Source organism: Pollachius pollachius (genome assembly GCF_949987615.1).
Source record: "Pollachius pollachius genome assembly, chromosome: 8".
Classification (NCBI taxonomy): domain Eukaryota; kingdom Metazoa; phylum Chordata; class Actinopteri; order Gadiformes; family Gadidae; genus Pollachius; species Pollachius pollachius.
In genome coordinates this window covers 15,648,313-15,663,379 of record NC_136941.1, presented here as the reverse complement: position 1 = coordinate 15,663,379, position 15,067 = coordinate 15,648,313, and the positions used below count along the sequence as shown (strand labels likewise).

At 48.8% G+C, this 15,067-nt stretch overlaps 1 protein-coding gene across 3 annotated transcripts in view; it reads right to left on the bottom strand.

The window, feature by feature from the left end:
• The window catches only part of iqsec1a (IQ motif and Sec7 domain ArfGEF 1a), a gene marked incomplete at its 5' end in the record, with an annotated part of 81,507 nt that overhangs the window by 46,252 nt on the left and 20,188 nt on the right, over nucleotides 1–15,067 (bottom strand). For 2 of the 3 annotated variants that reach the window (XM_079742149.1, XM_079742153.1), the window contains one exon: nucleotides 5,489–5,656. In XM_079742149.1, the coding sequence (XP_079598275.1) occupies nucleotides 5,489–5,607 (119 nt within the window). Of the gene's footprint in view, nucleotides 1–5,488; nucleotides 5,657–15,067 lie in introns of those variants that run through there. The other variant, XM_079742154.1, reaches the window with a different exon arrangement.

Genomic DNA, 15,067 nt, shown 5'->3' with positions numbered 1-15,067 from the left:
CTCTACTCAAACGCAGTGTGTGAGAGTGAGGGAGAGAGTGAGAGAGTGAGAGAGCGAGAGATTGACATTAGCATGCAAGAGGGGTAGGATGGGGGCAGGGAGGGAGGCTGGAGAAGGGAGATTGAGCAGGGGGGTTGAGTGACATACCGCCACTACAATAGAGGAACGAGAGGGTTTGCAGTGATGCTTGTGAGAGAAACAGAGCTGAATGAGAGGGGAGTAAAAGATTGATCCTGGCGAACAGAGCACGTTGCATACTTAAAATAATAGGAGGAGATCAACTCTGAACTACAATACCAACAAAGAATGAGAATGATTTGTCGTTTCGATTTATGATAAGGACTGTTATGAAAAACAGACCCAGGCTGGTAACACAGAATGAGATGGGAATGGTTTCTGGTATGAAGGACGAGTGTGTGTAAAGATGTCTTAGAATAGTCCACCCCCTTGTGGACAATTGTGGTATTTCCTGCATTTCCACTGCAAGCATGATCAAAGATCAGTGACAGATCAATTAGAAAAATACTAATAAAGAGAAATGCCAATTCATTTATAGATGGCAATATTGCTGGACGTTTTAATGTGTGCAATGCATTAAATATATTACTGCTGGTCCATTTTTCTGTCAGTCAATAAAGAACTTGAACATCATACAGTATGTTAATTTTAGTGCAAGATCATAAACTTGAATAATCCCATTGCCGTTTTTAAATACACAGTTTCAAAGCAGCACAACAATGCTATTTCTCTAGGTTAAAAGCCTAGACGTATCCGTACTTCTATCTCCCTTGGCTTGTGTATTGCACTTGCTTGCCAGTGCCCATGGATGTATAGGGAAGATCATTATAAAGCACTCAAGAAGGATCTCACGGCAGGCGAGTGAGGACATGAGGAGAAACAACGGTATCCCAGGTGGACGGTGAAAAGCTTGATCGTATGACTCAATACCATATTTCAGTATAGTCGTTTCAGAGAGATTAGGGTACATGAAGGTTATCGTGCGTAGAACATTCTCCTGCAGATTGAAACAGATTGTCGAGTACAGCTGTTCGGCCCCTAGCCTGCGAGCGGCCATGCGGAAGAGAGGTGGAGGCAAGGCATGGACCGAAACACAAGCATGTGGGTCGTGAGGACAAAGCCAGGATGGCGATGCAGAGAATCTAAGGGAGAAGGAAAATTATAAACTGAAGGTCAAGATGAAGACGTATTACACTGCTCAAGTCTTTTGAGATTCAGAGGAGGACGGACTTCTAAACCAACCAAGATACTATGCAGCTGGCATTTAATTTGATCCTTTGGTATTCTGGGTCTGCAAACTGTCTTGAAGGCCTTCTCTATCCTGAGGCCAACAGAACCGATAGAGCACCATCTTTCCTGAGGGAGGATTTAAACCTTTTTACGACCAAATAGCTACATCATTAATTAATCAGGGAATATTATCACAATCCTCTTGGGTTCACAGTTTGCTGATATTATTATTGTCAACATAGGATGCACCAGTGTTTGGTATGCTATGATTGCTACGATGCGATTAGATTGAATCTGTCATTTTTGGAGCTGCGTATACTAAGCCAAGGCACCCCAGAATTATAGAAGTCAAACAAAATGAAAGTAAATAACGGGTAAATAAAACGGAAACCAAATACGAACAACAAGACAAACACTCAGAATGCATTCAGGATGCAGGTTTGCCAGCCAGAACACAACGTTCACAACCTTGGTGTCAGTGATGCACATGCCCTTTGACGTCTTGGCACAGTGGCTATTATGTAACCGTTAGTCATAACCCTGGACCCACATCCCCAGAGCTCCTTCAGCTGAATCCTCTTCTCATGCACCCTGCGCCCCTCTCTGCGCTCAGCCCCTGCTGGCAACGCCAGGGCCTCATTATGGGCTGCTTCAAACCCCACAATGCACAAACACCAGTCAGTGCCCCCAACCCCCCCAAGGAGAGCTACGCCCGTCGATGAGATGTTCCGACAGAGGACTCGGACGCCCGGTCCTCTTGCCGGTGCCTCCGTGTGGCCCCTCAGCGCTCCGGCGCACAGCTGCAGCATCAGGCAACAACAAAACAAGCTAGCCGTTAGCTCCATTAGCGTCCCGGGTCTATAAATACCCAGATGGTCTAAAGTGGGTTTGGCTGGTCAAATGCCAGGCTTCGGTCAGCCTTTTTCTTTTTTATCTTTTGCTGTCCTTGCAGAAGCAGCCATCGCTCCAATGTCGGCACGCGAAACAACGGATACGTTTCCCTTATTCTCTGACTCTGACTCAACGACCTCCGGAAACCCTCGCCCGCACCTGCTTTGTCATATCCCCTCAGTGTGAAGCACAGGGTATGGCCCCGTTCTGTCGTTTTCTGGGTCTGTCAGCATGGACAGTGAATCACTGGGTGTTGCTTTGGTCCAAGAGGAGATGATTCACATTATGAATTCAACCTATTCCGTGTTCTAAATGAAAGGTCACACACAGTGCCCTTCCGTGGCGACAAGACCGCAATGAATCTGACTGGTTTACTCTCCTACAACGACAGGGCTGTGTCCGTACCAAGCACCACCGCTGCTACTGTCGTTATTGTTTTTGTTGTTGTGTGTGGAGACTGACTTTCAGTCATGGAACTCCATGCCTCCCTGTACATTAAGGTTATGCGAAGTGACAGCACGCGGTCATTCACATGGCAGTGTACGTGTCCAGCATGCAGTCCCACTGCTCACGTCGGGCCCTGGGCATGTGTGGGACCACGCTAGGCTGGCAGCCTGTGTGGCTCTCGCTGCGTGAGCAGAGTCCACAGAACCTATGCTCTCTCCCGCCCGGCAGTGTGCCGTCAGCTGCTTACAGCCAGTCATGACGCACTTGGTTTTTCCTCATCTCTTGCGTCACTGGGGCAGGGGCTGTACAATGAGAATTAATTTACATTCACCGCCAGCCAATACAGCGCGGAGGGGGCGGTGGGCATCGGAGCATCGCCTGCTCTACCGAACACAGTCTCCTAAGGATGTGAGGCATCGAGTCCCTTAAAGGGCATACATATGATAAAGCCAGCTTTCTACAGACCTAGGAGATGGACACAGAGTACACCTCTACATCCACAATAAGGCTGTGGTTGTAGCTCCTCTCCACAGTTAAATGAAAGAGTAACCAGGATTACTAAATCATCCCCATCACTGGAGCTTTGTGCAGTCCGGCTTGTTTTCATATTCCACTGCACCAGCAGTTTGAAAAACCGGTGAACTAAATGGCCCCCGTCAAAGTAAAAGCCCTATCCTGGCTACTAATTACAGAGTTGTGACAGGAGTGACAATCACCATTATACTCCAGAAACACATTGAGGCAACACACAGCGAGGCACACTGTTAAACAAAGCGTCAACATCGGGTGGGCTGTACCTCAGCAACCTAAACACACGTCAAGAATTCTCTGTTGGTGCATCAGCAGGCTCCTCAGGGCCATCCATGAGGGGGAGTCATGAGGCAAGCCCCCCCCCCCGTGACCACCAACGTGCTGCTGTTACAGCGCGCGTGCCTCCAATGATAATAATCCAGAAGAGCAGAAGCCCCACAAGCGATGGTGAAAATACATTATAGGAGTGAGACAGGGCCTCCTTAGAAGAGGAGGGTTCCAGTAACGCTGTGTCCCAGCAACGCCTGGCATGAGTCACAACTCAAGCAGACTTCATATTGCCGAATGCTAGATCACCAACAACAACAACAACATCAACAAGACTGTGTTCTACATTAGCAGTCGCTTCCTTTTCTTTTAGCACTGGTTGGGACTACTCAAGGCTTGAGTTGTAGTTTCTAGGAAGGCTTGGGGGTGGGGGGGGTACAGGGGATACAGGGCCCTGATACTGAATCGGAGCGAGAACAAAATAGAGAGACTTCATTTTTCGTCATTATGCAGAAATTTTCCAAAGGGAAAAAAATCTCAATCTTGTTCGGGCGTGACTAGTGCCAGTTCCAGCGCTTCTCCACCTAACCAGAACAGAGGGATTAGTGAGGGAAGCGGGGAGAATCATGCTTGACCCGCACTCCGACACGCCGAAGACAGAGAAGGAAGGAAGATAGCGGTCCATTATCGGGCCTGAGTGACAAGACCCGATTGCCTATGAAGGATTCGGCGGAGGGCCGTGAAGGTCTCGGCTCTCGCTCATTAAGCTGACTGATACCTCCATCAGGTGGGCCGATGCATCACGCTGATAACGCCACCGCTTGGCCCAGTCGCCCAGCAGTGAGACGGGCTTAACCACATCGCCGGGAGGCCCGGGACCGGTCGATCACTCCGTCTCAAGGAGGTCGGCGCTTAAATGCCACCCGTTTTTTGCGGGATAACACATCTACCCATTTTCAAAACGTGGATTAACGAAATCTTGCATCTTGCCACATGTTTGGGTGAATGAGGTGAACACACGCAACATGGAGGTGGACGGATGATGAGGCGTCTTTAGGTGTCTTGGATGCTCTCCGAGGACTCTGCGACCACACGTCGTGCCATGTGATGTCTGCAGCAGACACCAGAAGCAAACAGCACAAACTCAAATAACAGAAGCCCGAAAATAACTAACACGAGAGAACAAAATGGGGGGGGGGGGGGGGGGGGGGGGGGGGGGGAAGAGAAGAGAAAATGAGCACTTTTTCATGTAGCTTCCTCCCCTGCAAACTGCCACATGGGTCTCAGATGGCCGGGGAGGCTGAGCCAGTGGGACTAGGGCTGAGAGTCGGCTAACCGTAAATAACAGCCTGGTCCAGCCACATATATAGCCTGACTGCAGACACACTCTGAGAACATGCAATAAAAACAGACATATATAGACACACACACACACACACACACACACACACACACACACAAACACAAAACCACACACACATTTGCACAAATACATAGAGGCACAAACACACAAATGCATACACACACAGACACACACACACACACATAAACGCATAAAAACATGCACAAATGCATACCCACACACACACACACACACACACACACACACACACACACACACACACACACACACACAAAGCTGGGAGGAACTCGTGTGCCAAATCTGGGCTGGCACTGCATCACCCACAAATTTGTCACTTTTCCCAGACATGGAAAACACAACACACACTCACATGACCATGTTGTCATTTCCCGTACAACAGACGCACCACACTAAACAAGGACAGTTGAATGCTCCCGTCTGATTTCTCCTTGAAACCGGAGCCTCCCCCCTGCAGGACAGGGGCCGGACAGCGGCTGTTTACCAAGCAGATAAAGAAGGGGGGGAGAGAGAGAGAGAGGTGCTGGGTCTGAAAGCCATAGGTGACTCAGCACCGCCACTCAACAATAGAGACACTGCAATCCCCGTCCCCCCCCCAAGCCCCCCATACTGGCATCTGCCAACCAGGGGATGGGACCAAGGTAGCTCGGTCCGGACCCCCCCTCCTCCCCCCCCTCCCCCCCCCCCCCCCCTGCGCACCGCCGCCCAGAGCGCGCTACTCACATGTCGTAGAGCCGGTACGCCATGGCGGAGCTGGGTCTCGGGGGCTGACACCCGGGGTCCCGTGCCCTCCGGGGGTCCGTGGTGCTCACCACCGCGCGCCACACGCTGGGCTTGTCCATCCTGGAGGAGTACTGGTCAGGGGCTGTCGCGACGGCGGGACGGTGTCGGGAGGCTCAGTCACATTCACACACGCTCGCTCTCCCTCTTCCTCACTCTGCTCCCTCTCTTTCGCTCCCAGTCACAAACACAGGCAGCCAGAGAGCCAGTGCACGTGATGTAACAAGGAGCGCCCAAGCAGCCAACGGGAGGGGGGGTGTATCCGTCTATCCGTGTGTGTGTGTGTATGTGTGCATCCGTGTGTGTGTGTGGGTGTGTGTGTGCGCGTGTGTGTCTGTGTGTCTGTGTGTGTGCGTGTGTTTATCCGTCTATGTGTGTCTGTATTTGGGTGTGTGTATGTGTGTGTGTATGTGTGTGTATATATGTGTGTGTATATAGGCGTGTGTGTGTAAATAGGGTGTGCGCGTGCGACTCAGAGCAGAGGAGCTGTAGGGTGCTGCCGGTGTGCGGCTGATGCACAGCCCGTGTGTGGACACACACTGAGCCATGGGGGGGTGATACGTGGGAGAGGGAAGGGACAGGGAGGAGGGATGCCTGGAACAACAAAGGAGCCTGCAGCCCGGGGCAGGGCCACCGGGGGGGCGGATCATACCCTCGTCTCATTAAGACGGACGGGCTGGGAAACCACGTCTCCACTCCACCCTCTTATTCCACCCTGGATAGTACGGTCCTTCACCGTGCCACGTGATTGGCTCCTTGGTCTCCATAGAAACAGGAGGATGTGTCAGAGGTAGGGCTCATTATCATGCCATTCTTCACCCTTTCTCCTTCCCTCTCTGCTTCCTTTACTCTCCCTCTCTCTTTCCCTCCCTCTCTGCTACTGTCTCACCCAATCTCCAACAACCCCTTCAAACCCAATTTTCTAAATAAATAAATAATAATAAATTCTCTGGTTCACCTACACCACAACCTCCTCTCCTCTCCCCTCCCTGCTCCATCCCCTCCTCCTCTCCTCTCCTCCATCCCCATCTCCCCCTCCTTATGTTCCCTTCTCCGGTGGAATCGATGCGTTCCTCTGTACCGTCTCTTTCAACTGCCGCGGCTCTCCTCTCTAATGAGGCTGTGGGAAAATAAGCAGTCAGTAGGTAAAGGCGCTCTTCACCACGCGCGCCAAGAGCGGACAGATGGTGTGTGGCATCGGGAACAAGCGTGTCTCGGGAGCATAAAAGGGAAAATCTGTACATAATGGAACCGAGTGAAAGAGGAAGAGTATAATGAGCAGGGAAGAGGTGACTTTACCAGTATGAGTATAGTCAGATTTTTTTCAGTTTTTTTCAATGGATGACACACGGCAAACTAAATATGTATGTGAAATGAGAAGGAATTAGAGTGGCTTGCACTGACCTTGCATCATAAAGACATCACATAAAAATCAGGGAAATGTTATAAATCAAATATAAGGAAACCGATAAAATAAAAAATAAAGGGCTCCCCTTTGATTTGGCGAAGAGAGGGAAAGATATAATATCCTCTCAGGATGATTCATTTGCGATGGCAAACCGTGACAGGAATAAAAAATAAAAAACGTGAGAGCATGTTTATTATTCGAAAACAGACGGTAAATAGTGTTGCGAATGTGTGGCTCAGCATCAGCAGCATCCTCTGGCACCCTGTCTGGCAAAGAGGCAGCTGTTGACAACCATCGCCTGGCAACCACGTCCCAAGAAAGCCGGTGTGCAAGGGGACGGGTTGTAACCAGAGCCCCAGAGCCCTAGCCCTGCACAAGACACCAGCACCCAGGGGTACTAGGCTTAGCCTGTACAGTTAGCCAGAGAGAGAGAGAGACAGCCAGAGAGAGAGACAGAGAGAGAGACAGCGAGAGAGACAGAGAGAGCAAAAGAGAGACAGCAAGAGAGAGAGATGGAGATGAAGCCATTTCATTTGCCAGGCCTTTTAATTGGGAACAATACTCCCTTATACAGCCAGCTAAAAACAGATGCCTAGAAGGAAACAAATGACAAATGAGCTGCAGTAATCCAATTTCACCAACAGTATAGGTCATCTTGGAAACAGGGTCTTTACAAATGCAAGCAGCGAGAGACAGACACGGAGAGACCCCCCTGTACTGAAAACACAAGCACAGTCCTTAGAGAGGGATTGTGTGTTCTACCTTTGGAAACAACTCCTATGGCACAAATCAATTGTCATTAAAGTTAAAAGCAGGGGTGGGTGGTGCTTGGAAATCACAGTAGTCTGTACCGGTGTGTGTGAGTGTGAGTGTGTGAATAGTAAATGCTCACTTGCATACTACAAACGCCTGTTGCATCATTTCAACCTCGGGTCAAACCACGATTGGCGTCGATATGCCGCCCGCGTAACGCGTCCCCTACAGAGACAGGGAGGCGCCCTGCTGCAGGGCTTTAGTCTGGAGCATGTACTCGCGGCGCGCTGCCTTGACAGCCAAGCACAGCTGTGCCCGGGGAGCTGCTGCCAACTAACACAGCTCTCAGCAAAATGATCGGGGCTGTACGTCCTCACAATGAGGGGCCGGAGGACTGTTCAGCTCAGCAATGGAGGGAGAGAGCGAGATACACCGGACAGCAAGAGGGAGAGAGAGAAAGTAAGAGGGCGAGAGAGAGCGAGAGAGAGATGGAAAGCACTGCAAGGAAACTTTGAGTGGGGGCGAAGACGTGATCAATGTCCATCCTCACGGAGGGGAGCTGGGGGAGCCCGGGGCAGAGTATTAGCAGTCGGCTCACACACGCTCACACACAGCCAGCAGAGGAGCGGTGAGCAACACACGCTGCCAAATGGACAGATGTGCCAAGAGGGTAGCCACCAACCATTTGGGTTTCAACACACCTATATTATAGAATTCTATAGCCATGCTATGCTATGCTATGGCCACTACAAGGAAATCAATACGAGAGCCATTCAAGCCATTGCTTTTGATTGTCTTCCTTTATTCTTGCCCTCAATCACAGGCCCATCGGCCTGTGTGTGCATTTGTGTGTCGAAGCATGACCACCCACACACATCTTCCATGCAGTGTTGGGTGGTGGGCTCTCAGTGCCAACCACCCCCTCATTCCATATGGCCCTTCTTGATCCAGCAGGACGGGCCATTCCAGGACACACACACAAGCACGCATATATAACACGGGCAGACACAAACACACGGACAGACACACACACTCGGACACACACACACACACACACACACACACACACACACACACACACACACACACACACACTTAAAAGCAGAGACATATTGAAAAAGGGTTGGCTTTAGCCTCACAGGAAGTGAATACAGATGAGCTGCAGCCTAATTGCCTCCTCCTTGCCCTCTTGAAGGAGCAGCCAACGGCAGCGCCTCCTCACTGAGCACAGCCTCAAAGTGTCAGGGAATCACAGTGCGGGTGGAGCCCGGCAGCCGACAGAATGCCAATGGGCCCAGGGAGCATTGCTGGGCGGGGAACCGGTCTCCATATGCCCCTTCAAGCGTGGAGAGGTATTCAGGCCGAGTGGCTTTTAGACGGTTAAAAATGGTTGCAATGATCCGTTTTGTTAAATGACCAATCAAAAAGGTGCATAAATAATGGCGTTCAAACAGAGCGTTGTGACATAACCCCACCTAGGGTCCTAGTCGTAGGACAAACACAGGTGATGCGCAGTGCACTTAGGGGACTGCTGCTCTGTGCAGGCCACAGTCAGGGACACCGCAGTACATACAGGGAGCTTGAGTATTGGATCATACGTCATCGCCGACATATTGGAGAGGCTGAGAGAAGCATTTGTGAACAAATACAAGTAAACAGGGGAGTTGTGTATTCTGAATATAAAAAATACACTTTGAAATCTGTTAAGTGAGAACATCAGTGCTTTTTTAGAAAACGCAGCCAGTCTTGGCCTCTCTGATACGCTGGCGACGTTCACGCCAATAATCCAAAGGCCAATGCGGTGTTCATGTTTATATGTATATGAGTGGTTCCACACAAGGGCCGTGTTGGTGCTCTGACATTGCAAAGAAACACAGGTAAATGCTGTGAGCTACAGCCGTGTCCACACTCCGATAAAAGGCTCCCGCTGATCATCTGTAATCATCACAGTCGACTCATAACATGAATAGCAATGCCACTTAATGAAACAGAACTCACTCCATTTGGTCTTTGCCTGCTCCAGATGATTGCATTATGCAAATTAATAGTTAAACAACCAAACAAATGTAAACCAATAGAAGACGCAGGCTACATCGAAAATGAAAATACACACCATTACTGATTTTACACTTCATAGTAAAATATGGTGGGGGGGGACACTAGAACCACAACACAAATGAGGCCTCACAATGATTGCAGCGCTCTATGCCCTATGGCTTACTTCCTGAAAAGTGAATACACACTCGATCCGGTTTTACTGTAGCAGGGTTTTGAATGTGTTGCTTTGTGTTCCTGTTTGGAGAGGAGGGCTGTATGTGCTGTGACAGATGAACACGGATGGATCAATCTGTGCCTGCGGATCAGCGGGAAGCCTCATTTAGTCCTTTAACTAAGCTGCTCTGCTGGGTTCCTTGTTTCCAATACTGGCCTGGGAGAGAAGCAATGGAGGAAATGAAAATCTGCTAGCTCTCTGTGTGTCTGTGTGTGTGTGTGTGTGTGTGTGTCTCTGTGTTTGTGTGTGCATGCGTGTGTGTGTGTGTGTCTCTGTGTCTCTGTGTGTGTCTAAGCACGCGCATGTGTGTGTGTGTGTCTGTGCATGCATGTGTGTGTGTGTGTCTGTGTGTGTCCAACATCAACCAATAGAGACAGTGAGAGGTACCAAACCTTACAAACAGCACTATTGTCTGCTGACCACCAGATGGCAGTGCTTCACCTCACACGCCACACTCAGGAACCCAGAGTGTCTATGATTATTGTAATAATAGTTGTTTGCAATGCACACTGTTTCTGGGAATAAAGCTCAGCAAGAAATATTTTTACACCCCACTGCTTATTATATGAATAGGCAAGGGAAGACGAATCGAAATGCTTGATCAGAGACACAAAGAGGGTGAGGACCGATCACGATGACAATCTGCACACCTCCACACCCAACGTGGTAAACAACACGGTAGGGCTGAACATAAATAAATATAGCTATTATTCAAGCACCAAAAATCCACCTTGCACACGTTTTCTAACCCCTGCAATTAGTGTCACCAGCTGGAAAAATGGAGCTCCCCCGCTACTGCTGACCCCTGACCCTGCTCAGGAAGAGAGAGGTTGGGCATTTATTTTTCATGGAGTTGTCGCCTGTAATAACATGGCTGTGTAGGCTGGCTACCTCCCCCGTAGAGAAAGTGAGTGAGTGAGCGAGAGAGAGCGAATCAGCAGTCAATAATATGGTTCAAAAGGATTCAGATGCTTGCAGTACCACACACACACACACACACACACACACACACACACACACACACACACACAGACACACACACACATACTGGCTGCCTCTATGGCTCTTCTCGAGGAAACACAGAACTCCGACCCGTGGTGACCTCCGTGGCCTTGCTGTAAGTTCTCTAAGGGCAGTGGGGAGGTTGAAAGGCTTGTATTTCAGAAAGGCCAATTTGCAGTGTGTCATATGTTGAGCCGACCCCATCAATCCTACAGAGGTAATTCTGGGTCAGGTATGCTGTGGCTGCTAAGTGAAAAGACATACTGAACCACAACTAACCTTACTTGAATGTGAAATAAGTTCTGTTCTGGGTCAGTTTGTCTTTTATGCAATGTATGCAATCTCACGCATGCTTTCACAACAGAAAGACAAACTTTGAACTGAGTTTGCTGATTGCTCAGTCAGCAAGTTCCTACTGCGAACCAATCAAAACATAGTCGGCATCTCATCAGCTTCAAAAGCGAGCAATAGTCAAGCAGGTCCTCCCACTATCAATGAATGAAGGTTCTCAATGTTCTAATGTTTCGATTTTTCCTTGGCAATACATCTTCGTTGTGGAGGCAATAAGCACTGTTTAAGCCCCAGGCTAACGGTTACAGCTCTGATGAGGCTTATTGCCCTTATTAGGTCTAGGCAGGGGGAAAATCTACCGTGCGTGGAATCTAATCCTTCTCTTATACGCGACTCAGTCCCTGGGGGCATTCGTCCCCGACCACTACATCACGGGGCCAGCAAGTGTCTCATCACACTAACAGCTGTATCCCACTGCCTCCGCCGTGGACTGGCACCCGCGCTTTCAAGTCTGGTTTCTTTCCAAGACTACAACCTCCGACCCCCAGAGCTGGGGAATTGCAAATGACGCCGCCCCATCAGATGGAGAGAAGCGTCAGCCGTGCAGCGAGACCCCCCTGGGCTGGCGCTAGATGAAGTGATAGGCTCGGTGGCGGACCCCCCTGCACCTTCCACTTCCTGCTTTACCACTAATCTCTCCCTTGATTACATCCCCTAAGGTTCGCTAGGCGGTGGCGGGCGACACCGTGAAGGGTTTAACACAAGGCCGTGGTACCCTGGCCTCTGTGTTACCTCGGGCAGCGGGGGGGGTCTCGCTGCACGGCTGACCCGATCAGATGGATCAGGGCACACTTGATCATGACTCTGAATGAGACACCTGCGTACCGGGTGTCAGCCGTGTGAAGGTCTTTGTGCTCTGCGGATACGTTTACCCATTTCACAGCTCAGAGACTCCGACACACAGGTTAAATGGAAAAACTGCCAGGGACAATATGTAAAGAAGAAATAAAGAAAATACAATCATCTTTTCCAATCAAGCTGCTTTTCCATGCATGGATATTACACTTTGAGAGTTTTCTTTCCATTTGTATAAAGGCCTATGCGCGCACCATGTGACAAATGCACAAACAATGCCGGGAATGGGAAGCTATTCCGAGTATTGACTAAATCAAACATGGGAGGGATACGGATAACAATCTGACACCGCAATGTCGAGCATAAGAAGTACCAGTCCTGATGATTTAGCAACGCATGCTTGAGGTAGCTAGCAGCGCTTGGGTATCTCATCAGTGTTGTTGCGTGCTATGTTGTGTCAGAGCACATCTTGGCTGTTGTGAGGAATTACCCAGCTAAAGTTATTATGTTATCTCACACACACACAAAAAAAACACACACACACACACACACACACACACACACAACCAGAGAGACACAGAGTTCATGTTCACCACTGCACACACACAGAATGGCACAGGTTGAAATGAACCTTATCTAACATAAACAAGAAGGGGAGCTGCGGATTGCATAAAACGTGCCAAATCGGCACACTTTGTTTCAGAGTTTCCAGTCGCCGCTATGCTTCAAGGTACGCTCAACGTCCTGTTTGTACAGTCGTTTTTTTTGTGGGCACACTTTCAAAGGCAAATGTTTGCAGAGTTGAATGGCCCAGCTCTTAGTAAGCCTTGACCTGTTCTAGGGCGTGGGTGTACAACCTCTCGGTGTGTGGCATACTGTCCGTCAAACACTGACAGATGCCTGGAAGCACAGGTGACTGTAAAAAAACAGCTCTGTTTTGAAAAGGGAAGAAACAACATATGCATGTTAAAATATAAGCAACTGAAAGGGTGAAAGAAAATGGCAACGGGAGTTTATTCGTCATTTTTCTCCATGTCCATGGAGAAATGACTGAGAAGAGAAAAGAAATCGAACTGAATGTTGGTTAATGTGTAGAAAATGAGATCAGATGAAGTGTAACAGGCAACTCTATACGTGTAACAATTTTTGATGCCTTAAAACCAACGACAAGATCAAAGGCAACACCTGTATTACAAAGAAGCTGAAAGCTGAGAGAGAGAGCTAGCTGTTCAATGGACTGAAGAAAAGCCTTTCTCCCAGAGCTGGTCCCTCCATCATATCCTCCCTGCGCAGAACACAGCTCAGATAACTGTGGGGACACACAAACACGCACCAAGCCCTGTGACACTCCTGAAAGCGCATTAAAAACAGACACAGACACGCACACACAAAAACACAAATATTTAGCATCTGTGTATTAAAAGTCAACCAATGAGTGCTGTCAACTTGTACTCAAACATGGGTCACTTTTTAAACATTATGCTGCTGTTACTACTGCTTTCTGGTTTTGCTTTGATATTTTGCCTTTTCTTACTTAAACTGCATTGGTAGAACCCGGGTACAATGACAAAGATAATTCTTCTATTATATTCCATTATCTTCATCATCATCAGAATGTCATTTCAGACAAGAAGATGTACACCCTGTGTGTGGAAGATGACAAACAAATCTGTAATAATCAGACACATGTGAAATCCATTATATACTTCACAACTGACACTAGAGAGGACACAATATTAAACCATCTGCCTTATAGAATTACACAAAACAAAAGCTACGATCCCCTCACCCCTGCTGACAAAGTAAATCAATGAAAAACTACAATTACATTTGACACACAAAATTTAATATTGGGACTATTCAAATGTTAATCAATGAATCATATCCCACCACGGCTGCAGATTAACATTTCTTAATCACATGTATAACCTGGCCTTGTCTCCGTGAACCAAAGACCACCTGTTTTGTTTTGTCCTCATGTCTCCAGAGCAGCTAATGTGCAGGTGCACACAGCATTGAAAGCAATCCCAGCGCCAACACACACACGCACACGCACTCACACACACACACACACACACACACACACACACGCACACGCATGCTACACTTTAAATTCCTTATTCCACATCCTCATTTCACCTCACGATAAAAATGTATAAACGGTAGGAGTGATACAGCACAATACCCTCCGTGTTCTCATCTGCTCCTCTCCCCTAGAGAGAGAGGGCCAGAGGGGGTGGGAGGGAGGGAGAGTTAAAGCTACATAAGGCCACATGGACCCGGGCCTTGTGTTGTGGGGAAACAGCTTCATGGTGCAGTGCGAGGCAAATAATTAACTCACGGGGCGATGAGGAAGGAGAGGTCGGGGAACATCAAAGCGGGCGGCGCGCCTTCCCAGTGAGAGAGTTCAAACACATAATGGGAACGGGCTCGCCGTTTCATTGGCCTATTAAATCATTGCTGTGACTGACCATTTGGCGCAGGCTAAACTTTACAGAACAGTGCCGGTGGTGGAACACATGCAGCCAGTAATGGGGACGATGTAGAGGGTGGCGTTTTATAGGCTCAGATGGGATGGTCAATCGTATGGGTTTCAGCGTTTCAGCCGCCAGAGGATAATTTAATAAAAGTAACATATAGGTTGGGGTTCCTCAAGGTCCTGTAATGTAACCTCCTATGTACGGCTCCGATATTACCTCGCTATTTCTAAGGACTAATGAGACCAAGGAGCAAATAGCTAGCAAAAGCGCAATACTAATAAACATCCCTACCCTCATGAGGGAGCTCTGCAGTGTGGAGATGCCTGTATGCATTTGTTCGAGCAAACCATGGAAACGTGCTACTACCTTGATGAGCACCTCTTGATCATCTCGTGACAAACACACCCCCCCCGCGGGTAGATCACCGTCCATAATGTGTTTTCTCCCTGCATCTGCAATGT